General features: G+C 49.0%; 11 protein-coding genes across 11 annotated transcripts; 6 read left to right on the top strand and 5 right to left on the bottom strand.

Moving 5' to 3' along the window:
- Positions 1-46: 46 nt before the first annotated feature.
- On the top strand, positions 47-2,144 carry N7503_001501 (uncharacterized protein; the record flags this gene model as incomplete). Its single annotated transcript, XM_057061048.1, has 4 exons — positions 47-93; positions 167-350; positions 426-905; positions 963-2,144. The coding sequence occupies 4 exons, from the start codon at positions 47-49 to the stop codon at positions 2,142-2,144; spliced, it is 1,893 nt and encodes a 630-aa protein (XP_056925010.1).
- Positions 2,145-2,404: 260 nt separating this feature from the next.
- On the bottom strand, positions 2,405-3,899 carry N7503_001500 (short chain dehydrogenase/reductase family protein). The gene is made up of 5 exons (XM_057061047.1): positions 3,530-3,899; positions 3,367-3,452; positions 3,144-3,308; positions 3,021-3,091; positions 2,405-2,968 (listed from the first exon to the last, which is right to left on the bottom strand). The coding sequence occupies exons 1-5, from the start codon at positions 3,805-3,807 to the stop codon at positions 2,432-2,434; spliced, it is 1,137 nt and encodes a 378-aa protein (XP_056925009.1). The 5' UTR covers positions 3,808-3,899; the 3' UTR covers positions 2,405-2,431.
- Positions 3,900-4,098: 199 nt separating this feature from the next.
- N7503_001499 (CLPTM1 family protein) lies at positions 4,099-6,214 on the top strand (the record flags this gene model as incomplete). Its single annotated transcript, XM_057061046.1, has 4 exons — positions 4,099-4,143; positions 4,206-5,267; positions 5,343-5,828; positions 5,885-6,214. 4 exons carry the CDS (start codon positions 4,099-4,101, stop codon positions 6,212-6,214), a joined length of 1,923 nt encoding a protein of 640 aa, XP_056925008.1.
- Positions 6,215-6,766: 552 nt separating this feature from the next.
- N7503_001498 (Mis6 domain protein) lies at positions 6,767-9,119 on the top strand (the record flags this gene model as incomplete). The annotated part of the gene is made up of 4 exons (XM_057061045.1): positions 6,767-6,782; positions 6,839-6,889; positions 6,948-7,978; positions 8,031-9,119. 4 exons carry the CDS (start codon positions 6,767-6,769, stop codon positions 9,117-9,119), a joined length of 2,187 nt encoding a protein of 728 aa, XP_056925007.1.
- Positions 9,120-9,376: 257 nt separating this feature from the next.
- N7503_001497 (post-initiation translation factor DPC29) lies at positions 9,377-10,263 on the bottom strand (the record flags this gene model as incomplete). The annotated part of the gene is made up of 2 exons (XM_057061044.1): positions 9,377-10,002; positions 10,065-10,263. The coding sequence occupies 2 exons, from the start codon at positions 10,261-10,263 to the stop codon at positions 9,377-9,379; spliced, it is 825 nt and encodes a 274-aa protein (XP_056925006.1).
- Positions 10,264-10,468: 205 nt separating this feature from the next.
- On the top strand, positions 10,469-16,743 carry N7503_001496 (AP-1 complex accessory protein LAA1; the record flags this gene model as incomplete). Its single annotated transcript, XM_057061043.1, has 3 exons — positions 10,469-14,545; positions 14,595-14,826; positions 14,876-16,743. 3 exons carry the CDS (start codon positions 10,469-10,471, stop codon positions 16,741-16,743), a joined length of 6,177 nt encoding a protein of 2,058 aa, XP_056925005.1.
- Positions 16,744-17,281: 538 nt separating this feature from the next.
- On the top strand, positions 17,282-19,181 carry N7503_001495 (Zn(II)2Cys6 transcription factor; the record flags this gene model as incomplete). Its single annotated transcript, XM_057061042.1, has 4 exons — positions 17,282-17,478; positions 17,541-17,819; positions 17,892-18,559; positions 18,625-19,181. The coding sequence occupies 4 exons, from the start codon at positions 17,282-17,284 to the stop codon at positions 19,179-19,181; spliced, it is 1,701 nt and encodes a 566-aa protein (XP_056925004.1).
- A 76-nt stretch (positions 19,182-19,257) lies between these two features.
- N7503_001494 (purine-cytosine permease family protein) lies at positions 19,258-20,966 on the bottom strand (the record flags this gene model as incomplete). The annotated part of the gene is made up of 4 exons (XM_057061041.1): positions 19,258-19,740; positions 19,799-20,438; positions 20,556-20,729; positions 20,803-20,966. 4 exons carry the CDS (start codon positions 20,964-20,966, stop codon positions 19,258-19,260), a joined length of 1,461 nt encoding a protein of 486 aa, XP_056925003.1.
- Positions 20,967-21,543: 577 nt separating this feature from the next.
- Positions 21,544-22,740, top strand: N7503_001493 (uncharacterized protein; the record flags this gene model as incomplete). The annotated part of the gene is made up of 1 exon (XM_057061040.1): positions 21,544-22,740. One exon carries the CDS (start codon positions 21,544-21,546, stop codon positions 22,738-22,740), a length of 1,197 nt encoding a protein of 398 aa, XP_056925002.1.
- A 278-nt stretch (positions 22,741-23,018) lies between these two features.
- On the bottom strand, positions 23,019-24,432 carry N7503_001492 (uncharacterized protein; the record flags this gene model as incomplete). The annotated part of the gene is made up of 2 exons (XM_057061039.1): positions 23,019-23,200; positions 23,253-24,432. 2 exons carry the CDS (start codon positions 24,430-24,432, stop codon positions 23,019-23,021), a joined length of 1,362 nt encoding a protein of 453 aa, XP_056925001.1.
- Positions 24,433-27,073: 2,641 nt separating this feature from the next.
- N7503_001491 (uncharacterized protein) lies at positions 27,074-27,459 on the bottom strand (the record flags this gene model as incomplete). The annotated part of the gene is made up of 2 exons (XM_057061038.1): positions 27,074-27,231; positions 27,402-27,459. 2 exons carry the CDS (start codon positions 27,457-27,459, stop codon positions 27,074-27,076), a joined length of 216 nt encoding a protein of 71 aa, XP_056925000.1.
- Positions 27,460-27,529: the final 70 nt, after the last annotated feature.

Below are 27,529 nucleotides of genomic sequence, written 5' to 3'. Positions count from 1 at the left end.
GGAACCCTCTTTGTTTAGCTCAGGAATCACTGCGCAATCGGCCAGAATGGCCCGCAAGAGGGCGGTGAAGGGAGGCAGAACCAAGCCCTCGGGGTAAAGCTATCAACCTCTCCGCTTTGGGTGTTGTGTACGAGCGTATTGACTTCTAACTACGATCATGCTATAGACAAACCGCACCCAGCTCTGCAGATGCAGCGGAGGGTCTTTCCAACACAATGCCTCCTCAGAAACGATCAGGAGCGGGGTCCCCTACCAAGAAAACACCCCGCAAAGCCGCAGCTCGGGGAAAGTGGAGCGAGGAGCAGGTAATGACAAGTGAGAAGTCGGTTTTGATCGATGCAGACCTAGTGGTATGTCCCAATATGCCCAGGGGAGGCCATCAGATTGCAATTCATGAGCTAAATTTTTTTTTTTTTCATGTTCAGAAACTCCTCGCCAGCTCTGCAGCGTGGCATGCCTTGGATGAGGATGAGAAACGCCAAATTCTAGATCTTCTTCCCGCCGATACCCACCCAAACCCAGATCCACCAGCAGATGACCCAAGTGCAAAGATTCCACTACTCCCTGAGTCCTTTGTTCGGTATTCAAACAACTGGCGGGATTGCATCCGCCAGTTCCAGATTGACCTACACAATGGCCGCTATGACCCCGAATGGTTGCGGCAAGCAGACCAGGCACGACAAGAGCGGGAGAATGGCGACTTCGACTCGTTCAAGGAACGGGAATATGAGGAGTTCTGGGGCCAGAAACAGAAATTGGATAAGAGTCTTGCTTCGGGCGAAGCGAGCAGAGTGAAGCTGGTCACTTTGGTCAATGAAGGAGTGATTCAAGTCGGGGACGTTTGGAGATTCAACTATGTTTACGGCAAAGGAGCCGATCGAATAGTAATTGACAAGGAGGCTAGAGTATGGTTTACCCGGAGCGGTGGGTGGTCGGAAAACGTTATACTAACTATTATACAGGTCCATAAGATCAATGGCTCTAAACTGTCATTCGTACTGCCGGCTGGAGAGCGTGTCTTTCTGCAAAGTGCTTTCACCCAATCCCCCAAAGCCGAATCGTCAAGCCAAGGGGGTGGACCGCAGATAAGTCCGAGCAAGGAGCCGAATAGCCTGAGTAACAAGTCCGAGGAGGCATCAACTGATTCAGCTCAGAAAGAAAATGAGGCTCAAGTCATCGACAACAACAAGGAAGATATCATCCTTGATGCACAGATCGCCCGGTCTGAGACTCAAATGGACAACGACCACAAGCAGAGCCAAAAGTGGGACAAGGTGTCACGCGAAGAAGCGCACAGCATCGACCAAACCAAGAATGATCTTATCATGTCCTCTCCGCTTTCCACTCCGCCATATAGTCCAATTTCGAGCCGACCACCATCTAGTCCACCGGGCGAGCCAGTTTTCAAGCCACAAGAAAAGACACCAACGGTACAGGTTGTGATCATGAGCCCCGTTAAAGCATCATGCAACAGCCTGAAGCGCCCAGTTCCCCAGCCTGCAGCACGGCCTCCTGTCAAGCGGAAACCGGGCCGACCACCCAAAGTCCCCATCGTTGAACCCAAATTCGAAGAACAGCCCAAGACTGAATCGATGGATATACCCGCACGTCGGTCAACTCGGTCAACTCGGACAACTCGGACAACTCGGTCAACAGTGCAGGTTGTAATTCGGTCACCAGACCTCGAGCCCAGGCTAGAACCTACGTCAGATATGCATAACCTCGACAGCACAGTTGTACCAGACCCAGATTACATGACAGTGGAAACACCAAAACCTCCACTTGTCGCTGGATCTCCCAGTGCGGCAAATGCAGCCGAGGATTCAACTACAACCGACTTTACACCCCTCACCATGAAGTCGAGTTCTGATCCTACACTTGATCCTAACCCTGAAGCTGAAGTACAAACGACCAACCCCCTAGCTCATACCCAATCTCAAGATCCGATCTGCATACCAGACGAGGTCATCGTTCACGATATCACAGTACCACAGACACTAATCGGCCATATCTTGGCTGTTGATGGAAGAGCAAAAGGCAAGCGCACCGCGAATGCATGGCAAGAGTTTCGTTGCTACCGCAGAAACCAAGATATGGGTTCACTCTGGGACGTACGCCAGAGATGGTACTCCCGAAATAAATGAGTATCGCTTCTAAATTAGCGGAAATGCTCTCGCATTGGCTTTTTTTTTCTGGGGGCGTTGACACTGGTGTGGCTGATTTAGCGCGCGATGTACATTACTTTGAATCCGAGCCTCTGTGGATTGATCAAGTTGTAGTTCATTTGCACCCTATCGATATCTTTCTTTTTCGGCCTGAAGTGCCGTTTATCTCCTTTCTCTTGATTGCCAGTATAGATGAAATGGGAGAAAAATTTTTGCTTCTGCGTAGATTTTAGCCGTATGATTATGACCCGAATAGGGTCTCTAGTTTAAACGATTGGGGGCATAGGATCCGAGTCTGCTGCAACATCAACCGCAAAACTAGCCTGAATAAAATCTTCTAACTCTTCGCTAACTGTCTTCAATTTCTCCTTCACACTGGCAACACCTTCCTGTCCCACGATGTGACGAGATGGCGGATTTTCATGGCCGCCAATGGATGTGATGGCATATACGGTTTCAGCCACCAGAACCTCCAGGTGCGCCGAACTCAACGGCGGGTGCATAGAGACGACTTCTGGCACAGAGAATGGGCCATTCTCAATTGAGCTGACTCTCGTGTTCTCTGGATCGTCTTTCCTGGATGACGTGGGCTGGTTTTGTACGCCCTCGGAATGGGCGTCCGGAAGTCGAGGAACGAGGTGGTTGAGTATCCCGCGGAATAGGGGTGCACTGTTGTTTGATGGTGAATAGGCTGGGAAGATCGGCGGCACACTGGTGACGAGATTGGTGAGAATGCCGATTTCGATGCTGCACTGGAAAATGGTGACTTTGATGTTGAAGGGTGCGACCTCAAAGGCAAGGCTCTGATATATTATTAGCTAATACCTCATTGGCGACTGAAAAGCGTAAGCTTACATCGCAGAATCCTTCTAGAGCCCAACCGGCTGCGCAGTACATTCCAAGGCCTGGGGTGCCTATGTGCGCCGCTGTGATTTATCAGATATATAGTTGTCTTGTAAGGGAGCGGGAGGAGCTTACTGATTCCTGAAAGGATCATCACATGGCCGTTGCTCTCTCTCCTCATGTGTGGCAATGCAGCCTTGATTATGTTCAAAGGACCGAAATAGTTGATCTCGAATTGGTCGCGCACAAGGTTCAGGGTTTGCGCTGAAGCCGACAGCTCTTCAACAGTGCCAATCAAAGCTAGAAGGTTGTCAATGATACTCTCATTTATCATGAATGTACTCCATGGTGTTTTTACCTTGACTGGTGCAGCATAGAAGCATGTCTACCCGGCCGAATGTCGCCGCCGCTTCTGCGACAACTGCTTGGCATTCACCCATCATTCTATAGAACGAAGGCAATTAGTATGCTTTCAAGCTCTTCATGGACTAGTAAAAGCTCCGGCATGTCTGCGCGCGCACCTTATATCCAAAGGGACCGCTTTCATCCGGTCCTTCCATCCTTCGTCGCTGTGCTCCTCGATTTCAGCCAAAAAAGCTTCGAATCCATCCCGACGGCGATGATCTCGATCCAGAACTGTATGCGCGAGCCCCAGCAGAACGGAATCACCATGCGCAAGGACCTGCCGCGCGACCGAGATGCCAATCGGCGAGTCTCCGGCGGTGATTAGCCATACTCTTGGCTCACTATGCGATGGGAACTGCTGCGCGCGAAAGTCGGGAGAAGGGTGGTTGTCCATCGGGTCAGCGCCAGCACTGGAGTGCGATACCCATTGCGCGATCGCAAAGAGTTCGCGACAAGTATATAGGCGTTGCCGAGGTAGGATTGGACAATTGTGGAGTTGGAGAGTTGGAGTTGGAGGGGAACAGATGACTGAGCCACCGCCAATGCCAAGCCCCCGCGTCAACTTTCCCTGGGTTTCTAGCTCTCAGGCCCAGACTGACGGGTAAGACGTGCCCGCTAACTTCCATTCCGGCCGATTTGGCCTCTTCCCTTTCTCTTTTGCCATCTCTCCCTTAATCATCCCATCATGCCTGAACAGAGGCAACGAAGAGAGGAGGCGGCGTCGTCCAGCGTACGTGGTCTTGATTATCGAGGTGGATCCGAGGGTCTCGGTTTATTGACAATGCTATCTAGTCTGGCTTTAAGGGCGCTTTGCAAGGCCTGGGAATTTTCCTCCTTGTGCAATTCGTGATTGGTCGATTCTTCAACAAGGACAATGCATCATCCGATGTCAGCGTCAGCCCAGCCTCGGGCAAGATGCCTACCTTTGAGCATCGCCCGGACCCCAGCGAAGTCGCCGATCCTAGCATTCTCCCGGAAATCATTGCTCCTATCTGGGCTGCCGATACTGCCCTCGACATTAGCATCTATGTGACACCTTATCTCTCGCTGCCCTCACTCAAGTCCCCGGAAACTGTCCTCGTTCTGCAGGAGAAGAATTTCACCCTTGGAAACTACACTGATACCCGTGAGATTGATACCACCATCCAGGTACCGAAGCAGGTTCAGCAGAACGGTACACTCTGGGCGCATTTCTTTGTGGCCCGCACGGGACATGAACTTGATCCTGCGGCCAAGGGCTACAGTAGCGACAATGCTGTTCACTTCCAGCGACCCCTGAACCAGTACCTGGCCAAGAAGAAGGTCAAGAAGCTCAAGAACCTCTTGTCCGATGACGGTGAGGTAGAGGAGGAGGAAGACAATACCCCCAAAGTTTCAATCTCTTCCTACTACCACCCTAACTTCACCGTCTCCTTGATTCCCGATTCTGGCACCCAGAAATTTGCCCAGATGCACCCTGCGGTCCGCCAGTATGTCCAGCTGGAACGTACCAGTGCTCGCGATATTAGCGGCAAGAATGGCTGGTACTATCCTATTGTGTTTCTGAATACTTTCTGGCAGCTGCGCACTCACATGACGGAGTTGAATTCGACTGTTGAGAGTGTTCCTCTACGCATCACTCTCAACAACATGGCCAACTGGAAGTTTAGCATTATCACCAGCGTTGATGAGGGCTCCAAGCAGAGTGCTCGACAGGCTGCCCACGGTGGTCCCGTTCCTGGTGGCGGTGATGGTACTGAGTGGGAGATGGTCAAGGAGATCCTGCTCGATACCAACATCTATCTCCTGTGCACCACTGGTGTGGTCACAATTCTGCACATGCTCTTCGAGACTCTGGCGTTCAAGAACGATATTGTAAGTAATCTGGGCTCACTCAAAAGATGGACTGTATTACCGATGTTGTTGTCTTGCTAATCACGAATAATTTAGTCTCACTGGCGCAAGAAGAAGGACAACGTCGGTACATCTGTTCGCACGATCTTGGCCAATGTTTTCATGCAGGCTGTCATCTTTCTCTACCTCATGGATAACAGTGAAAACACCTCTTGGATGATTCTCGCTAGCCAGGGCTTCGGTATTCTTTTAGAGGCTTGGAAGGTTACCAAGACTGTTGACGTTCGTCTGCGTCCCCCGCCGGCTGATTCGTTCTTCTCGTTCCTGCCTTACGTCATTGTCTTCGAGGACAAGCACAAGCTCTCCGAGACTGAGAAGAAGACCCAGGAGTATGACGAGATCGCTTTCCGTTACTTGTACATCGTTGCAGTGCCTTTGCTCCTGGCATACGCTGGTTACAGCCTGGTCTACAACACTCACAAGTCCTGGTACTCGTACATCATCGAGACTCTTGTTGGTAGTGTCTACGCCTACGGATTCCTCATGATGGTTCCCAGCTTGTATATCAATTACCGACTGAAGGTAAGATACCTGCCCTTTGAAATAGTTTAATATATATACTGACATAAGATATTTAGTCTGTTGCGCACATGCCCGGCAAAGCCATGGCCTACAAGTTCCTCAACACTTTCATCGACGATCTTTTCGCTTTTACGGTCAAAATGCCTTGGTTGCACCGCCTGGCTACTCTTCGTGACGATGTCATCTTCTTTATCTGGCTCTATCAGGGCTGGAAATACAAGGTTGACTTCAAGCGTGTCAACGAGTTCGGACAGGGCGGTGATAGTGACGAGGAAGAGGAAGAGACGGCACCCGTCGTCGAGTCTGAGAAGCAGCCAGAGATTGCCACTCAGACCTCTTCCAAGGTCGACTCAAAGTCGTCTAAGCCTGCCCGCAAGCGTAAATGAGCGGTCTTTCCTTAGGGAACCACAACTTTACGAAAGCCGGAAACACAGTGACTCCATAAAGAGTATTGCTGTTATCAGTCTCCTTCTGACATTTGGTGCATATCACCTTTGCCAAGGAAGATACTATCTATTTTGAATTTCTTGAGACCAAAATTATTCTTTAGAATTTGAAATAATATTTTGTTTTTAATTTGAATAGCTTCGTATGTAGAAAACAAAGTTAGTGATGTCGTAGATGATGAACTTGCAAATTTTGCCCATTGTTATGGATTGCCCGATCGGGCTTAAGCGCGGCTTCGACGTTTCGCGCCCACGTTCTACTTTCTATGCCACGGTACTCAACGTTGTCCAAGGCCGTCTGATTGTTTCTGTATGAATGTCTAAGTTGATCATTTTTATTGGCTCAATTTCCCTCTGCGCCTTTTTCTGCCACCCAGACTTGGAGCGCGTCAATCGACGTGTGCACGCGCTGAAGATCTGGCGCGCATCCCCCACTCGACAGGCACAATAGAGTAGCACCTTTTACAACGGGACTACAGGCATTCAATCTCAATGGACCTTGACTCAGGTATCTTTCAATATTCAATAATATTGTGAATCAGAGCATCCACTGATAAATTACAGAAAGTAATGAGCGGGGCAGCTTGCTCGATGCTGTCAAGCATTTGGAAGCAGGTAGGGCATCCGGAAAGTAGTATTCAAAGCAGCAGAGCGGAAACTAATGCATTCCCAGTTGCTTTTGTCCCGTCCAAGCAAAGATATGCGGATGCTGGGGAGTTGGCTAAACAGATTGCGTCAAACGGGTATGAGGGTGGCATTTCATCTGATGCACTGGGCCGGCTGTTGAAGATCCTGACAACAAAAAACAATCTGGACCAAGGTACCACTACCACTCTCATCAAGAACCTGTACCCACAAGCCAGTGTCGTACCCAAGCATGTCACACGAGTCATCTCCTCTCTGGGTCCAAGCAAGTCCAAACCCAGCCCGGCGACGCAGTCTCTGCTTGTCCGCTGGCTGATCCTCACATACGATTTTCTCGAGGACAAAACTCACCTTGGAAAGCTTTATGCCGTCTTATTCAACCATCTTGACATGATTAGTCTGCGCAAGCCGCTCTGCCATCTTCTCTCGCTGATTACAAGAAGAAAACATGTAAAGCCATTCCGCATCCAGGCGCTGATGGAGCTGATTCAGAATGCGGGTGGAGAAGACAAAGAGCTGGTGACTCTACTCAAGATCTTCAAAAATTACTATCCTGAAATTATTATTGGGGATGTAGGTGGATCCAGAAGGGCTGCTCTGTTCTTCAAGCACCCCGATCTCGAATGGGCGAATCATGCAAAGGTGCTGCAGAATGCAAATTTGGAAAAGGCCGAAGCTGCGCAAGGCTCAAGCTATCAAGTTGTTCACCGGGGTGCAGTGAAAAGAAGCAGAATCGAAGTCGCTATCCCTGTTTTGCAAACATCGCGTGTGTCAAATAAACACACTTCCCTAGAGGAACTACGCGGTATCGAACATTTTGTTGACAAGATAGAAATGATCGAATTGCCCAACCAGATCATTTCAACGCTTGGTGATGGCATGGCTCAAAAATATCTCCATCTAATTCAGTCTGAAGCTGCAAATCATCGGCTTGATGAGTGGTTGAAAGCCTTTCTACAAGATAGGCTAGAGAATATTCAAGAGCGGAACGAGGATGATGAACCAGATCTCATATCTTATGTGCTGGGCTTTGTTGAAGGATATGCTGCATACACCAAGGTAAGATAGCTGATTTCGGTGTGATGGATTCAAATAGCTGATCGGAACCTAGCAACTCCTACCTTCGATCCAGTCGTTTCTGGAGTCGTACCTTGAGTCTTGGAATGGGCGAGATAATCGCGAACAAGTGCTGCGACTACTTCGATACCTCCCAATTGAAGCATACCACTCGCTCCGCACCAAAATACTATGGCCGCTGGAGGCTTCTGTGTTGGACGACTCTTGCGCCTCCAGGACGGATTTGCTTGAGTTTTACTCGGCATTGATCAATGAATGGGGTGTCAAGCTCCGAACTCAGCAGTCTATCTCAGAGGTATCAGTTCCTTTGGCAGAATTGATAGGACATGCCGAGCTTTTAGCATCAGCGATACAAGAAATTCATTCCGTTTCAGATGATGGCCAGATAGCTTCCAGACCAGCCATCTTGTCCATCCTTCAGTTCTACCAGTGCCTTGCAGACCTTTTCTCCCATGCATCCGAGAATGCTGGCATCCGACTGACAGTCCCCCCTGCCCCGTCAATATACACAATCACCTTTACACCCATCGTCTCCGTCATTTCAATCCTCAGCTCCATCCTGGCGGCATACAAATCATCATTTGAAAACTCCCTCACCTCCAAAATCATCAAATCAGCCAATCCTTCGGACCCGCTCTACGATCCTAAAGTCGTGGGCCAGTTCAACGGCTATGTTATGGACGCATGCAACTTAATATGGCGAAATCGTGCGCTCAACTCAGAGGACCCCAATGCCCGCGCCTGTCTTGTACCTGCGCCCAGCATATCGGTCTTCACAAACTATATCCGCGATGTTAACGAGACTGCTAAGCACTACGACCATAAAAGCGCTTTCCAATGCACATTGCCCTCGATATTCTCTCTCAGTCATCATGCCGCGCTCTGTAATCTCTCTGCGGCTTGCTTTGCAGATCTGGAAGATGATCAGCAAATTGCGGAGGATCGGCCTAAGTTGCGAAAACCGGTTGCCCCGAAGGCATTGCAGGCCCTTGAAAAGGAGGGAGGAGCAAAGATAACTTGGCAGGAGTACCGGGTGCATATGCTGGATTGGCTAGATGCAGTTGGTAGTACGGGCACGGGCGAGCTAATGAGAAGTACTATGAAAGCTCTGCGGAAGGAATGATTGGCATTTGCTTAGCTCAACGTGAGATATTCTTATGTGCTAGCATCAGATTTACATCGTTCAAATGTTGGTCTCCAGCCTTTGAAGTTCAGTTTGTCAAATAATGCCATGGCAAGTTTGTGTTCCCGGCCTATCAATGATATCTACATATATGTGTACCTCTATTATGCCCCCAGGGCTATTGTACAAGATATACACCTTCAAGCTCGAGATGTACTACCCACACCCGACTCAAAGCTTAATTTGAAACAGTTACCCTAAAGCTTGTCCAAAGTGTTCAGATAGATATCTTGTACACTTGGTTCATCACGCAAGGAACTAAGAAGGTTCCCGGTAATCTCGGCCTGCTCTGCATCCTGTACCTGGACCATGGTATCCTGATTCGGATCCCAGAAGAACTCCAATACCTCAATTGTAAGACCCGATAGGTTCGAGAACAACTCTCCGACTTTCTTAGTTTCCGACGGATCGGTGAACACGACTAGGCGGCCCTCTTCATCCGTGATAATATCCGTTGCTCCAGCCTCGATGGCCTGATCCAAGTAGTCATCCGCATTCAAGCCTTCCTTCTTCTCCATGATAACTCGGCCTTTCTTCTCAAACAAGAATGTAGTTGGTGTCACAGTACCTCCGAACGTTTTGATCGAGTGTCGGATGTCTTGTAGCACGCGCGCCTTCTGGTCCGTCTGGCATTCGACTACTGCTGCCACTGATCCGGGTAGCATTGCTTCAATTGTCAATGACTCCAGTGCTTGTCCGGTTACACTGAGTCCCTGTCCACGCGCAATTGCTGCTTCAATGATTATTTTGGGAATGGAGGCACGCTTCGCATTTGTCAAGGCGAGGGTGAGGCGAGGATTGTATTTCGGATCGGGGCCCCATACTACCGCAGAAAGAGCGATTAGTCACCTAGAAAAGATTTGTTTTGACTGATATTGAACGTACATTGTGTCGCATTGCTGATCTCCTTGCTCACCATCTGGCGCTCCTTGCTCTTTGACTTGTCATTCTTCGCCTTGTCATGTTTGATCGTTGACCATTTGCTGTGTCCGGAGAACGAGACCGGGCCTGAGCTGAACCTGCGACAGGCGCTGCAGACCGAAGTCGCACGGGGTTGTCGTAGTCTGCTCCATTGCAGTGCCATTTCCATCTCCCTTTGTTTGGTGTTTAACCTAATCTCAATCAAGAACTAATGCGGCGCAATCCATACATTCCAAAACCGGGCCGACAGATTATCCGCCCTCCGCTCCGCGGGCATCAGGAGGCACACATACATACATCGACCTTCGTGTTTACTGCCTTTCCAATCCTTTTATGGGGATTGCTAAATCCTCAATTTAACACTCTCAATGTCTTCCTCCGAATCCGCCCCTGCATCTACAGCGCCCGAGAATGCGGCTCCGGAGCTGGATGTCTCCAAGCTCCATGCTCTCCCCTCAGAACAACAGGACCTCTACTTGCTTACATTCACCTCCGATCTTGTGCAGTTCATCTGTGGTCTCGATTTCGCACAGCTCTCAGCTCAGCAAAAATCACTGAAAAAGGAATTGTTTAAAATCTTGACCCTTACCTCCCCCACGATTACGAGAGTCCTCCGCAACAACCTGGGACGATGCTTCGGTACTATTCTCGCGAAAGGGGATCGCGGCATCCTCTTCGAGACCATAACAGATTTACTTGGGCTTATAAATGCAAGCAAGAGCGAGGCAGATGTGAAGGTCAAATTCGCTGCGGCGCATTGTCTGGGTGAGGTGTTTGCTACAGCTGGTGACAGCGCATTCATGCAGTCCAACGTTGCAACGTCGGGCATGCTGAAGCTGCTCAAGTCTGCTAGTAACCATACGGGCCTGCGGGGTGTCATATTCTCTGTGCTTCGCAAGATTGTGGTAGGCATCGGTGTCCCGATCGATGAGACGACTGCCCGCGATATTTGGAAGCAGGCGCGCAATGCGGCGACTGGCGACAAGTCGACGTTCGTTCAAGTGCATGCATGCCGCTGCTTGGAACAGTTGATAAATACGACCCCATTCTTTGATAATGTGAACGACTTCGAGGTCTTGAAGACCATGATGTGGAAGGTCATCGATAGCCCCACTGCGCCGGTTCGCCATGCTGCAGCGGCTTGTCTTGGCCGTGCGTTAATAAAGCTTCATGCCACGGAAACGCATGTCATGGCGGCTCCAAAGCCAAAGTCCAAGAAGATGAAGAGGATGTCTAAGAAGCCAGGCCTTGGACCTGGAGACGAAGAAGAGGCCGAAATGTCAGAGTCGTCTGTTGCGCCAAAGAAGTCCGAATCTCGATTGTTCTTCCTTCTTCCAGATCTCTTGCGCCAGCTTTCTTCGCAGTATTTGAAGAGCACAACATCTAACCGCACGCGTGCTGGCATCTGCATGTGCTACAAGTTTGTACTACGAAACCTGGGAGATAAGATTGTCGAGGAGCGATATGGGGAAATTGCCTCCAACTTGCTTATTGAACTGCTCAACCACCCGACGGTCACGTACAACCGATTCCGCCTACTTATGACCCGCAAGTTTGTGAAGACCATTCTGGAAGACACTATTGGCCATGAGATGCTGCAGGAGAGCAGCCAGCTTAATGCTGCGAAATGGATCATCAACTATATCCTGAAGGACTACCCACAAGTGGTCCAAGAACGTCGCGAGCCCAGCAAGTATACGTTGACCAGCGCTGTCAGTACATTGTCGTCCTTGATCTCATCTCTCGGATCCGCCTTTGCCGTCCATGCCGATAGTTGTCGTGATGCCTTGCTCCAAGTTTTACCCCATCCCAGCTACACAGTCCAGATTCATACTGCTCATTGCCTGCGAAGCTTCGTGCTTGCATGCCCTTATCAACTTCTTGCTTGCGTGACCATCTGCATGAACAGTTTAAACAGGGAGATCGGGCAACTTGCTACACCACGACAGTCACCTCGTCGATGCGTTGGGTATGCAAACGGCCTTTCGGCGATGCTGAGTACTTCCCGCCTACAACCACTTTATGGAGCTGTCGACGTATTTGCGCGCATCTTCTCCCAGGCTACAGATCTTCTCAAGACTAGCAGCACGTGTGAGCTCCGAGTTGCAAGTACGCAAATACAGGTTGCATGGATCTTGATTGGAGGTCTGATGCCTCTCGGCCCGAGCTTCGTCAAAATTCATCTTTCCCAACTCATGTTACTATGGAAGAATGCTCTGCCAAAACATTTGAAAAAGGAGAATTCCGCCCAGCCAAGCACTTTAGAGACGAGCTTCCTCGCCCATGTGCGTGAATGTGCTTTGAGCGCCCTCCTGGTTTTTATGGAGTTCAACAGCAAGCTCATTACTGCAGATGGTGCGAAGAGAATCGCAGCTATGCTGCAGAACACTGTCGAGTTTTTGGATGACTTGCCACGACCCAAGTCCATGGAAGATATCTCCCAACGTCTCCATCCCTCCCTTCAGCTACACGACTTCACCACGATGGTTCGCCGTCGAGTTTTGCAATGTTTCTCAAAATTGGTGCATGTTCACCATCCTAGCCATGGTGACATCATTTCCCAGTCTAGCCTGCTCAGTCTTGCTGTTTCTTCATTTGCGGATCCAGATGCGCAGTACAGGCCCGTGGAAAGCTCCATTGCAGCTTCAACTGGCCAATTTGATGGCCTGTGGGATCTGTGCGATAACTACGGCTTTGGTGTCACTGGACTTGCCCGACAGTATATCTATGCTGCACTGTCAGGCACCCATGGAAGTGAAAATAGCCCTGCTTGGTCTGCTATTGATTCAGTCGATGAAGTCGTCGATGATGCCCTTACGTTCCCTGTATGCCAAGCGAGCGAGCATGACTCCGTGCTTCTCTACAGCCTGCGAGATGGCGATTCTCTCGTGGTGGATCCACCGACCACCGGCGTTGTCAACTCGGCAATTGATCTGTTCTCGGTTGCCATTGCTCTTCACTCACCTAAGATTCAAGAAAGTAGTGTGGAGCAAATTGCTTCATTCCTGACATCTCCGGCTCTCCAGAGAAACCCTGGACGGAAAGCTGCTTTAGGTGTCAACGTTGCTGTTGCTATTTTGCATGCCCTGAAAGTCGCCGTTAAGGAAACCGACTTCGTGGCTGGAAAGTTGAACGCATCGACAGAAAAGACCCTGCAGGAGCTCATTCAGAAATTTACTATCGACGCCGACCCTATAATAAGAACAATTGGCGTGGAGGCACTGGGTCGTCTGTGCGATAGTGCTGGAAACGCCTGCACTAATACACTGGTCAATTGGCTTGTGGACACCATTGTTGCAAACCGAGAGCCAAACGCTCGAGCTGGCTGTGCTGCTGCTCTTGGATGCATTCATTCCCAAGTCGGCGGTATGGCAGCTGGATTGCATCTCAAGACGATTGTTGGAGTCCTGATGTCTCTATGCAATGATCCGCACCCTGTTGTCCATTTCTGGGCTCTTGGTGGGCTGGAAAGAGTGGCCAACTCTGCCGGCCTGACATTCTCTCCATTTGCCTCCAGCTCATTGGGTATGCTGGCTCAGCTCTACAATGCCGACACCCACAATGAAGAATGCGCAGCCTTGGCGACATCCAATATTGAGATGGCATTTTTGACTCCTGTTGTCATTAGTCGATGCGTTGATTCGCTGATCAATGTTCTTGGGCCAGATTTGCAAGACATCGCAAAGACCCGCAACCTTATTCTTACTCTTCTACGCCAATTCCAGCTGGAGGAAAACACTGCTTTGGTCACTGAGAGCTCCAAGTGCTTGGATCACTTCTCTCTATATGCATCCAGCTATGTGGATATTCCTGGATATGTTAAGCGTTTGCAGAAAGAGCTTCGCGCAAATAATTCATTTATGCGAGACGTTGCTGTTCGTGGTCTAAGCAATCTGATGAAGCGCGACGCTACATCCGTGATCCAAACTGCAAGCGAGACTCTTGAAGACGACGTCTGGCTTGCATTCGATGATGCGCCGGATAACGTTCCCCTCAGGACTATGATTCATGAATGGTTGCAGCAAACAGCGCTCACAGAAACCGAGCTTTGGATTCAGCGCTGCCAGAATATCATGACCAAAACTCGCAACAAAGTGGAAGTCCCACCAAATACAGCAGTCCAAACAGCTGCGGCGGACATTCCAGACGATGAAGTTGCTGGGTTTGCCTCCGCGGTCGCTGGAGATGGTCAAGGTGACCCTACGAACGGAGCTATCGCAGGTCAGGAATTCCTGAAATGGCAAACCCGCAACTTTGCCATGTCCTGTCTCTCTGAGCTTCTCGCTACAGTGCAAGAAGCCATTCTGCCTGACCAAACTATTCCAGCTGAGCTAGCACTTCAGTCTAAAGTTGGCGATATCGTGAGAATGGCATTCTCAGCATCGACTGCTAATGTTATTGAGCTGCGTGTATGGGGTTTGAAGATCATTGACCAGGTCTTGACTGTACGTATCTTTCGTCCCTGTTTGATTACATTAACTTACCGTATTCCAGATGTTTGGCAAGACTCCAGACCCAGATTTCGCCGAGGCATCTTTGCTCGAGCAGTACCAAGCTCAAATCGGTTCCGCACTTACTCCTGCATTTGCGGCCGACTCGTCCCCCGAGTTGGCTTCGGAAGCAATCAATGTCTCGGCCACGTTCATTGCGACAGGAATTGTGACAAATGTGGATCGCATGGGAAGAATTCTTAAGCTTCTCGTACTTGGCCTTGAGAATTTTGCCAGTATGTTGTACCCTCTTAGTATATGTGAACCATGCTGATCGATACGTAGAAAATCCTGAAACTACTGATATTGGCGATCTCAAGGGCTTGAACTCAAACGCCCGAGTGATGGTCAAGTTGGCGCTATTTTCCGCTTGGGCCAGGCTTCAGATTGCCAGTATTGACCAAGAGTACCTCAACCAGGTGGTTCAGCCATATGTTGCCAAACTCACACCACTATGGCTTGCTTCTCTCCAAGAGTATGCTCGATTGCGCTTTGAGCCTGACATTTCTGGCGCTTTGGGTACAAGCACTCAGAGCAATGACTTGGATGAGGTTTACGCTGCTTTGAACAGAGAGACATTGCTCAAGTTCTACCAAGATACCTGGCTCAATCTCGTTGATGCGATTGCTGGACTGGTTGAAAGAGACATTGACTTTGTTTTTGATGCATTGGATGGCAAGCTGCAGCAACCAGAAAAACCCAGTAGCCCTGAGGATGAGACGAAAGAAGGCCAGGAACTTTCCACTAGCAAGTCTCAAGGAAAGGGCCATGACATCAACTATCGCGAAGAGCCTGTTGCGTTCTTCTTCGTTCTGTTTGGCCTTGCTTTCGAATCTCTGGTCGACCAAGGAACTTCACCTTCGCAGCGCCTCGCCATCCTCCAGGCTCTCAAGAGAATCCTGAGACCTGTCATCTCTGGTAATGCCATTTACCAAGATGCCATCTTTTCGGAGACTATGGATACCTTTGATCGACTCGTTCTGACTGAGAGCACACCTATACAGACAGTCATTGTGGGCATCGCGCAGAACCTCTCGCTTGACCACCCGGCAGCACAAAGCGAACAGGAGCGAAGTGATCATTTGTCGGATGATATCGAGCAGCTGTTTGAACTGACTAGAAACATCATTTTGGTTCTCGCGGGCATGCTGCCTAATCTCCGTGAATCGACTCCACTTGCACGGTTCAACGTTTCCACGGACGATTCCCTGGCCCTGATTCGCCTGGCACTGCGCTCTCTTGTCGATGTTGCGTCAGTCTTCCCTTCTATCATTCGCAACGACCTTCACGCTTGCATCCTCCATATTTTCACCACTATATTGGCAACTGGAATCTGCCAGACCGAAGTTGTACCCCAGGCTCTTCCGATTTTCCGACAATTCATCCACGGAATTACCCATTCGTCCGAAGATCAAGACGACATGGACGTAGTAACCTACCAGATGCGAGGATGTCTAACCCGCTTCTTGACCATCCTCACGATCGCCCAGCGTCGGGAGTCAGAGACCTCCATGCCTTGCGCCAAAAATACGTTGTTAGCTATTACTTTCTTGATAACAGCAGGTGGACATGTCCTCCCACCACAGGACCCACTTATCAATCGCGTTCTCGACGAGCTTCTCGATTGTCTCCAGGATGTCGGCCTGGCCACCGTTGCCGCTAGTTGTCTTCGTTCAATCATGCTCAAGCCCACTCCCCGTTATATGACAGACGATGTGGTTTCCCGATATCTACTTCCCCGTTTGATCGCCTTCCTTGTTGGCTGTCCATCTGACACGGGCGAAATCCCCACCGACCCAGAGAACTCGCGGGCTGTTCTCGCTCGCACTCTCGTGTCCTGTGTGCCCAACTCGACCTTCTCCCCTGCCGAGACCCCGGCCGCAGTCTCGCTTATCATGTCTGCCCTGTTAGCCCGTGCCAAGCGCGAGGGACAGTCAGTATACCAGGAATCCGCTGGTCACCTGCTCGAATTGGCCAAAGCAGATCAAGTCAGTTTCCGAACATTGGTGGCAAATATGAATGCAGACCAAAAGTCGCTTCTGGAGGAGGTTCTCCGCAGTGCGGGTATTGGAGCCAGCTCCTCAACGGCTGGTGAAGCAAATGAATACGTACCGCAAGCTGCGCCGACTATTGCTTTGCGCATGGATTTTTAGAGACCTGAACGTTGTCGCGTGTTGATGTGATATGATATGAATGCAATAGTGCAGAAATGTATAGACCACGAAATGCTATTTTCAATTTTCCTTTCCCTTCCTGAAAATGATAGACAATTTGACCTACCTAATGAGCTTTGGTCGAAGAATGTAGTCCGGAGGTCGGAGCTAGGATTGAGCTCTCAAAATTTTGGGGACCTGGAGTAAATAGTTCTCGTTGGGTAACTATGATGTAACTAATAGTACATACAAAGAGTCTAAGCGTTCCGAGGTTCCAAAGTTTTCATTGAGCTTTGAATGATCGAAAAGCATCGTATCAACGGTGTCCTGGAACCCGAGCAAGACCGAGATCTAAATAAATCGAACTCTATGTTAGGCAAGTCGTGGCACGCTTATGTTATCCGCATCAGGTGACGCAATATATATCCCTCGCCATCCTTCTTGCTCGCACTTCTTAGTGCACTGGAAATCAATTTTTTTTGTAATTTCCTGTGTGTAACGAAATTGAATATTTACTGCGGGCAGAATTCGCTCCATCATGCCGCCAGATCGAGGCCGGGCCTCCAGAGCGTGCGTTTCGTGCAGAAAGCAGAAAACCCGATGCTATGAGCCCAGCGTTCCAGGGAAAGCATGTTTGCGATGCGAAAGACTTCGCCAGAAATGCTCTTTAATACAGGCTATAGAACCAAGAGAGGATGAGGAAGCAGATACTCCTTATTCAAATACAGATGCGCGGTATGAATATATTCCTTCTGCCCCTCCCACACATGATTGAAATCGTTGACATCTTGATATAGCTTAGAACGCGTCGAGAAAACGCTGGCAGCTCTTCTCGATCGCCTAGGGGAGGGTCCGGCAGATCCCGACGACCATGAGTCTAATGGGGAAAGCGCACTGACGACCCCGGAAGCTGGGGAAGCTCCGTACAAGGACACGGAATCTTCCGCCGCCCCGATCATGGTCATCCGAGACCTGGCTACGGATACAGGTATCAAGTCTGTACCTGACACGAGGTCTCTCGAGACGGTCCTAGACGATCTTATCTCGCCTGACCTGGCTCTAACTTTAATCACAATGTATGCCTCGGAAGTTTGACCTCAAGTTAATCCAAGCCGGGCCTTTGGTATCATACTGACACGTATGCCCAGTTTCGTCGAGTACTATGGTCGGTGGATACTCTATGACCCTGAAGGTGATCCTGTCACTCTTCTGCCCCGCGTGAAGAGATCGCCCTTGCTTTTCTGCGCCTGCTGTTTAATCGCCGTGCGGCATACTTCCGAACAACTAGCGGCGGGTCTGGCTCCCAAACTTTACGAGTACGCTCGGTCCTCTGTTTCGAGTACCCTTCTGGTTGCACCTCAGTCTATTGAGTTCTTTCAGGCAGCTCTTATTCTTTGCATGTGGTCTACAACTGTCGGCCAGGTGCCTTTGAGCATTGATAGCTGGCTTTTGAGTGGGTTTGCCCTACAACACAGTCAATCCAGCCCCTTGTTTGCTGCGGTGACATCTCAATTCCAACCACCAAACAGGATGGATGAGAAGACCCTGGATCGGTGTTGCCTGTGGAACCATCTTTGTCTAGCACATTTGCACTATTGTGTTGGCACAAGTCGCAGATCTATGCTACAGGCTTGGCAGATTGAGCGTTGCCGGGCTATAATTGACTCCGATCATGCGACTAACTTTGAAGTTCGGATGGTTGCCGAGATACATCTTTACTGGACTGTCTACGGGCACCTCATTGAAGAATCAGTAGATCTGCTTAAGTCAGTCGCGGATATACAGGCGTGGAGGCGACGATGGGAATTTGTGATTGGTACGTGACCCCCATTTTATGCCGAACCAGCGGATACGAGGCAACGCTGACTCTTGGAATTTCAGAGCAGCCAAGATCTCAGTTTCTGCTAATGGGTTTCCATTTCTCCAATTTACTCTTATACGAGCATGCACTGAAATCAAAAACTGCTCGTGCCCAAGAGTCAGTGGTGTCAGAAATGGTCCGCCATTCAACAGCTATCCTGAATTTAGCCATGGATACAGTGGATGAGCGTACTCGCCATTTGACTGATCACATCTACCACATGATAACATTCGCAGCGATTATCATCTGTCGTCTACTCAACATTTATGAGAGCCAGTTGAGCAGGGCATGTGACACCAGAGAATTAGACTCTCTCATTCAAAGTCTGGTTGACTGGCTTCATTGCATTGGCTTACCCTGCCATGCTGCACATACCCTAGGAAGTATCATCGCCAAAGTACACCAGAAACTACGCCCTCGCATTGAAGTCTTGCCAGACCCGATGGAGGATTTCCCCGAAGAGAGCTTCACCAACTACTATTTCCCGGAGTTCTTGGGTATAGGGCCGTCCGCCGATGGAAACTGGGATCTATTGTCAGATTTGGGTTTCTTCCATCAAAGCCCTTCGAACAATTAACTAGCAAGTTGGAAAGTCGGCGCACCAAATGACCGAGAATCAAACAAGAAATAGTTCAACACAAGTTATTGAACGTCTAATACCTTCCGTGTCTTTTCTCAGCCCAGCGCAATAGTGGGAAAATGATGGCAGAGAATGCAAACGTCAGCTCATGCCCTATGTTCGCACCACTGCCTATCAACGATGCAATCGGCGCAGAGTACCACGTCACATGCATCCCCAGAGCAGCCCCGACGAATCCAAAGCAGAAAGCTCCAATTGATGCCCACCCAAACGGCAGAGCCGCCGGGTTGTTCCAGGCATCCAAGTCGTACGCTGACCACCGTCGGCGAAATATGAAGTGCTCCTCCATCACAACAGTTGCGTGGATCACGGTCCAATACCCGATGACACTGAGGAAGGTCTCTAAAGCGTCATCAAAATACTTTGCTGCACAGCAACCAATAATGACCGCTACCACGGATCCAAAAGTCACCAGTACAGCCCGCGGAATCTGGATGGCCCATGTGCCAAGATTCTGGGCATGCAACGCGAAGGAATAATTGTTCGGAATATTGTTCTTGCTATCCATTAGCCCAAGCAAGGGATTTGATTCTTGCAATCAGGAGTAAACTTACCGGAATCGAACTTAATGCTGCAAGAACCATCAGAAATTTACCAAATCCCCCAGCTGGCTCTAATGACATCTGCAGCAAGCCTCCAATTGAAGAAGTCGAATAAGCATCTTTCCACGCGGTACTTTTGACAGTTCCAGTATAGAGCGCCGCGCCGAGCGATTGCACCAAAACACTTGGCACGAAAATACCCACATACGTCGCACCGAAGATCTTCCAGCGTGGAGTGTCATGTGGCATACGAACATTATAATCCGCAGCACAATTCACCCACGAAAGTGAAAAGGAGAAGATGCTTGCCATGTATGAGAGGACAGCAGCCGCTCTATCGGCGCCTTGGAGATGTTTCGGACTTTCAGCCGTGAACGATGATGCGCCTGTCCCAGCAGCGACGCACCACACGATAAATGGTAAAACCCAGACGAAAGTATCTAGGCGATGAATCCATGTTATACCTAGTGCACAGACAATCCACACAAATGCACATATGATGATTACACCGGCCCAGGTGGGACATTTTCCATTCGATAATGCGTTGAGGACGGAAGCTCCTGAGATGGAGTTTATGGCGTTCCAGCCTGTTGTTGCGACCATGGAGAATATCACGACGAGCATATTACCCCAGTATCCGAAGGAGTATCGCCTGCGGGAGTAGAAAGTTCGTCAGTAGGTACTCAAGTGGATGGAATGTGAGAGTCAAAAGCTCGTGGCCGCTCAACAAGTCGAGGTAAACGGGATGCATGTATTGCTAGCTACTCACGAAAATGTTGTCATTCTCAAGCCTGTCAAACCAGCTGTAGCTGTCCATGCTGGGAGTAGATCACTGAATAAATTGACCACCACAATCACGATGAGGCAATCCCAGAATGCAAGACCCATGGAGCCTCCCAGTGATCCAATATTGAGTGTGGCGATGGCCATGTTGGCGCTGAACCTGTAACATCCATGATGATCATTAGAAAGTCCTCACATGGATTTCCAGATATCACATTTTAGACTGCACCTACCAGAATGTAGTAGCATGCCAGAACTTGGTTGTTTTCTCCTTTCTCTCCTCATCGGTGACTCGTTCAATGCCCCCCTCCTCAATGGACATTCTCCTTGAAAACCATGGTTGGGTCTTTGAAATATCATCCACCCCAGCTGACTCGAAGGCTTTATCTGTAGACATGATGAAGTGGTTCATAAACACACTAGAGAAATGTCATGTACTGGGGAACTTTCTGTACGCTATTCACGGAGGATAAGCCCTTCTATATCTACTCTACCCCCTGCCATATGATACAATGATATCTCTATGGCTCGATGATAAGCATATCGCAGGCGTATCTGACGCCATCACAACTATATTTTGTAGCTGCAAATGATATTGCTTGGTTTGATACTCGGACGACCCACCGGGTACATACCCCGGAACTACTCAGGTAGGTATCCACGTATGTATAGTTGTATTTGTACTAAAATGACAATAGAAGTCAGTAGACAACAGGGGTAGCCATCATGTTTCAATCTCGTATCAGAACAGCCTATCAGTCTCCTGCTTATTTAGCCCGGTGGGTCAATGCACCATCTTGGCCCTCCACTTATCTGCCGCGGCATCCCGCGGCATGCCGGTCCATCTTGCCCTAAGTAGAGCTCAGCGACGAAACCCTCATCATTGCGTCTTTTTGAAGATAAAATGCAAATCACCCGGCATTTCTTGGCCAAGTATCTTCATTCTTTCATTCAATCCTCTACACTCGCTTACAATGGAGCAGCAAACATTCCGCCGCCGCGGCCTGGGTCTCCGCGGGGTCGACGAGCATCGAGTCTCACCCGGCTACGTCCTCTACTCCCCCTTGACCTCCAACACGGCCCACCTGGTCTCAACAACCGGCGAAGAAGTCCACAGCTGGACTCTACCCCACCGTGCTGGTCGACACTCCCGTATCCTACCCGATGGCAATCTCGCCTACAATGGCGTGCACCCAGACGCACCCTCGCTATTCCCTATGTGGGCGAAATACCGTGGCGGCGTGATGATGCAGGTAGACCCTGCTGGAAACATCCTGCGGCAGTATTCCGATCCCTACGCGCATCATGATCAGAATCACCTAGACGACGGTACTATTCTCTACACAACACTCGAGGCTCTCACACCCGAAGAAGCGGCACGCGTCCAGGGCGGGATAGAAGGCAGCGAGGCACCTTCTGGTACTATCTATGCGGACTGCATCAAGCTCGTGGACCCATGGTCTGTCTCGAATACTTCGTCATCTTCTGACTTTGACGGCTCGGGTGGGAAGGGCGGTGCAAAGCTCCTATGGTCGTGGCGGGCAATCGACCATCTCGATACGACTGCTTTCGCTGCGCATGCTCACTACACCCGTGATCACTGGCCGTTGATCAACAGTGTCGCCTTCAATTCAGAGGGAAACATCATCGCCTCAACCCGGAATGCATCCACTGTTTTCGTCATCGAGCGTGCGACAGGCAAAGTTATTTGGACCGTATCTGCGCCGACGGTATGCCAGCAGCATTGTGCGCATCAGATCAACGAAGAGGGGGATATACTTGTTCTTGATAATGGCGTATTCAGACCAGGTATCTCGGTGCCGTTTTCAAGAGCTGTCGTTGTTTCCCCGGAGAAGGAGGTTAAGTGGGAATATAAGGATTTCTCAACTGGTGGTCTGGGATTTTTCACGCCATTTATGGGGTCTGCACAGCAATTGAAGAACGGGAATGTCTTGATTTGCGAGGCGGCTACTGGGCGTATTTTTGAAGTTACGGTGGGTGGGGATATGGTTTGGGAGTTTGTTGTGCCTCAGTTGCAGGATTATAAGGGAGTTATGGCGGATACGGAGTTGAAGGAGATGGAGCGCATTGGGTTTTCGAATCAGAGTAACGCGGTCTTTAGAGCCTACAAGTACCTTCCTGAGGAGGTTCGCTGGTTAAAGGCGAATTGAACGATGTAGTCAAATATAGAAAGTTGTTAGAAGCTTAATCATGTTGATGTTATTTCCCAAGACCAAATGCAGGCCAAGGAAAGCTTTCATTCAATTGAAGAGTCTATAGTATTTGTAGGTTTGTAATGTATAGTGTGGGTATCTGAATCTATTGGTACTGTACAGGTAGCTCATTCATAGAGCGCTTTGCAACAAAAGAAATGGTGTAAATAAGACGGGTGTTTGCGTGTTTTATAGTGGAGAAAAAGGGAAAACGAAAGGGAATTAGATCATGGTGATCAGCCCAGTGACTCTCCAAGGTGCGCCACAGCAATAGAAGGCACCTTAGACTGGCTTGAGGTTTCTTGGATGACCCGAGTTTCTTTCGTGACTTCCTTGACGGGTTTCTCAACCTCGGCTGGCTTGGCTGGCTCCTGCGGCTTGCGAGTAGAGGCGTACTTCAAAAACAGTATCATCATAACTGCAGAAATTGTTAGGATTGAGGATGAAAAGCTGTCTATGACAGAACTTACAGGCACAGGTAGCAACTGCCATAGCAGCACGTCTTGTCAAAATCCATCTTAGGCCTTCGATCTCGCTCTTTCCATCGCTGTTAAGCGAGACAGTAATCTTGTAGTTCAATTCTTGATCCGATGTGTCGATCACACGTTGTTGCTCACGAGTGCTCATCTTGTGGTCATTGAACATGCCCTTGATTTCATCCTTCATACCCGCAAGCTCCTGGTTCAGGCGTTGAGATAGTATATCCGTCTCATGTTCCAGCTGTCCCCGAGAAGCTCTTTGCCTTTGAACTTCCGATGCGCGGGCCATTTGAAGCGACTGCTGGAGCTCCGAGCAGGCTGCTTTGAATAGATACGACTCGTTTTCTTCGTCTGATTTGGAAGTCAAGCTCTGCTGGGCAAAGTCAAGGTTCTTTTGTAGAATCGTCCGTACGGCTTTCATGATTGTCGTGGATTGCTCATGGGTGAAGCCACCTTTAGACAGGTCTTGCACGAGGGAGTAGGTATCGAAATGGTGGACATATGGCGCTGGCGACATGTGTGGCGGTTTATGTTCGGCATTTGATGGATCCGTGGGAGTGAGATATGTCGATGGAGATGGCATGTGGTAGACTTCTTCGAATGAGCTGTTGCTGTTTGCATATGGACTTATGTGAGACGTTCCTTCCCCTACATCTTCAAACGGAAATGAAGCTGACGCGCTTGTTGTGGTCTCCGCATCCGATCCTTGCTCCTGAGGTTGCTCCGAGGCAGCGGGAGCACTTTTGGCAGAGTCAGCTGCAACTTGCTCCGATAAGTATGAAGCTGCAGCATCGGATGGGTCATTTTGAGACTCGGAAGCCTGTTCCTCCGCTTGTGCTTGTGGCTCTGGCGGTGTTTGCGAATCCGATAATGACTGCTCCGATGCCGAGCGATTTCCCTCTGTATTGTCTACGTCCTCACTAGCCGCCCCGGAGCCTGAGACATCTGTGGGTTGTATCGGGGGGTTCTCGTGTGAATGCAGGGATGGAGGTATACTTGGTTCCACTGCTGGGCCATATCGTCGCTGGTAGGATTGCTGTTTGCGGAGGTGACTAGTGTGAAATGGCCTTCGGGGCCTAGCGAGTGGGACGGCGTGGAGTATTCTTGGTTCACAAAGTCGGATAGCTCGCATGAAATTAGGGTAAAGGAACGGCAACCGAGGTGTGAGCATATTGAAGGAGAGGGTTGCAAGAGGAAAGAAACCTTTTCCGTCGGCGAAGTGAGTGACTTCATTCCCCCGCGGGAAGACATGATTACTTAAGCAGATTACTATGGAGTCCCCGGACTTCTTGCGTCATGATTGGCCGGTTGGCGGGTACACAAATCCCACCTGGACAGCCTACGGTGTACAGTGGATAGTGTCAGGTTATAGTCGAAATTGTTCGTAATCCATGAATTTTGAATAGATTCAAAAAGACTCATCGTGTTTTCAATACGTTTCCTCATTGAGCTCAGGGGAAATGATATTTGAGGCGAAATCGTTGCTAGGCTAGCCTTACCACAACTTAGAACATAGTTCTAGTAGCGTTCATTCACTCCGATACCCTCTCAATTGTCCATATGCATGAGTTCCTTTCAATAAAGCATTATAATCCCCACCTAATCAGTACATAATCACTAAAAACCGGCATAGCAAAACCCATTGCTCCTAAGTCCAAACGTTGAACGGCCACATGAACCCAGTGCACAGGAAGCAGTATTTTCTCCGCCGATAGCCTGGAATTCGGAAATTTTCTTTTGTACTAGCAGCGTTGAATAATATGAAACAATGATGGCATGCGCGTTTTGAATGAGATTGCCCAATATATTATAATGGTGTATGATTCACAGGCTGAGGGACATCTGGTGCATTAGGTATGGCTGTTTCAAGGATTTTGACCAATTCTATTAGCTGCACAATCTACTATTTCTCAAATCTCCAGATCTATATATTCTACTATTATTTAGTATCTGGTACATACGACCATAGGGTGTGGAAAACAGGGCTTCCCGTCCGCTCAGCCATACTTAAGCCACACGCCGGTTAGTTAGTAGTATGGTGGGTGACCACATGCGAATCCTGACTGTTGTATGTTTTTGTTGTTGGCGAAGTGCATTATTTTTAGTGAAATGTGAAGCGTTATGGATCGAATCCTGGAGGTTGGCTGAGAGAGGTGAGGACGAGGTAAGAATACCAACCCCGGCCTCTTACTTTCACTCTACCCAGTCTGCAATGACAAAAAACAGCCGGAGGGTGGACGTCCGATCTACTGTCCTAGGTTTCTTTTCTGCCCTACAAGTCGAAAGAAGATGCTCCCAGAAGCCATACGAAGAAAGCTTGACGAGGAAAAAGCACGTGCTATGATCCGTAGTTTCACCCGTGAGTATTAGGAAGGACGGGAACAACAGGACCATATTATATGCCCTAAGAAATAACAAAGGATTAAATTGAGCAAGCATAAAGTTTGGGCCTAGTGGTTGTAAAAATGCCTTTTGACTGTGTGCTGGACACTCCTGTCAGGTCTTGCGGAAGCCAGAAGACGGCGTCCTTGTCGGGACTGCGATCATGTTATATCGCGGGTTACACTCAATGATATTGGTTCCCGCTCCTGCTGTAGGTCCCACACTAGCAGATTTTGCTGGCTTCCATTACCTTAATAGCGTAGCGACTATCTGGCGTGAAAGATGCGTTGTATGGGCTTACCAGTTAATATTATTAGGCGGCTTGACCGAGGAGCCGCTCTTATCAGTCAAGAATGCTTTCGCACTCCTGTCGAGGCGTCTAAGATGTAGTGACCATGATAATATATCCCAGATATTCAGAAGATAGCGCCTGGCAGACTGAATTCTTAGACAAAAAAAGATGAAGAGAAATAAGTGGGTGAGACTGATGCCGGTCTATGGCTTAATTCTGGCAAATACAATTGACTTCGAACAGGATATAGAATCTGTTATATCCAGCATGTTGAGTTCTGACAGTGCACTATTTTCTCTTGTCAAACTCATGTGAATTTTTAACTTTCTGCAAAAGTGCTCTTCGATTGAAGCCACGCGCCGTACTCCCACAAGTAAAACATGTCTAAAATTCCCAAGCACGACAGGCCCGCAAGCAAGGAAACACCTCCCCCTATTCCCAATTTGCTGAACATCGGCCTTGCAAATAAAATACATGCAACAGCAAATAATGATCTGCAGAGATCGTTTGCCGCCTACAGAGAAGCTGAATATTTGGGATATGACATTGGAAGATAGATAAAGACGCTTTGGAAGATGATGAAATTGAAAGTTACCAATATCACAACTCCAATCAAGCCAACAATCTAGTAAATGTCACTTCGAAGGATCCACCCGAAAATGAAATAACCGACAGAGAGCGTTATGACGGGAAATAGAGCAGGAACGAGTCGATGCTCCGGGGCGCGTGGACCATGTCTCTCAAAATCCGGAAGTATGTAGCAGAATTGATAAGTGAAAAAAATGATAAAGATAACACAAGAAATTCCAATCGTAAGAAAGCACAGACAGGTTTCCTCTATGTTAAATCCATAAATTGTAGGATATACAAGCTGGAATACTTCAAAAAAGGAGTAATATATGACGTAAGTCAGGGAGGTCTGTCAAATGTTGCTTGATTAGAATACATTTTGCAATCCAGCAACATTGAAACTTAGCGCTTAGTGTTTAACGTACGTATAAGTTGGTGAAAAGAACCGCGGGATCCTTGAACATGGTTTCTGCCGGCTCCATGAGCGCATCCCAAACAACATCCGCAGTTGTCAGTTAAGCTTATGCGATTTTGCTTGGGGCAAAATGGTTTTTCGCCCTGTGAGTTTTTATATCCTTTGCGCGCGGCGTTGAAGTATGTTATCTGAAGAGGTTTCGGGCAGGGCGCAGAACAGTAGCAAAGATAAAGGTCCGGTTAACCAAACAATCTCCCAAAGTCCCCAGCGCCGTCCCTTTGCTTGGACAGCGAATCCGGTAACGACTGGTCCTTTTGCGGGTCCCCAAAACCACACCGCAGTCCACGAGGAGAGATATATCGGAATATGGAGTGTAGGATAATGGATTAAAACATTCTCTGTCAGTTCTAGTACACTGCTGGCTCTTTTACTTCACTCACGATATCACCAACCGATGCTCCTCCGTTTGGTTAGCAAGGACCACCAAAGAATCCCATGAGAAACCGCAGGACGAGCAAATCTGCACAGTTTCTCACCATTGCCGTTGGAATTGACAACACAAAGAATATGGAGAATGTCGGTATGTATACAAGCTCTAAATTAGATATT

This window comes from Penicillium pulvis (genome assembly GCF_028828015.1).
Source record: "Penicillium pulvis strain IBT 33274 chromosome Unknown contig_12_segment0_segment0, whole genome shotgun sequence".
NCBI classification, from domain to species: Eukaryota; Fungi; Ascomycota; class Eurotiomycetes; order Eurotiales; family Aspergillaceae; genus Penicillium; species Penicillium pulvis.
This window is presented reverse-complemented; position numbering and strand designations above follow the sequence as displayed.

Coding starts and splice junctions, on each gene's coding strand:
- N7503_001500 (XM_057061047.1), bottom strand. CDS start 3,807: ATGGACAACCACCCTTCTCCCGACTTTCGCGCGCAGCAGTTCCCATCG. Junction 3,309..3,366: donor TCTATGCTGCACCAGTCAAG/GTAAAAACACCA, acceptor ACAACCTTCTAG/CTTTGATTGGCACTGTTGAA. Junction 2,969..3,020: donor CTCTAGAAGGATTCTGCGAT/GTAAGCTTACGC, acceptor ATAATATATCAG/AGCCTTGCCTTTGAGGTCGC.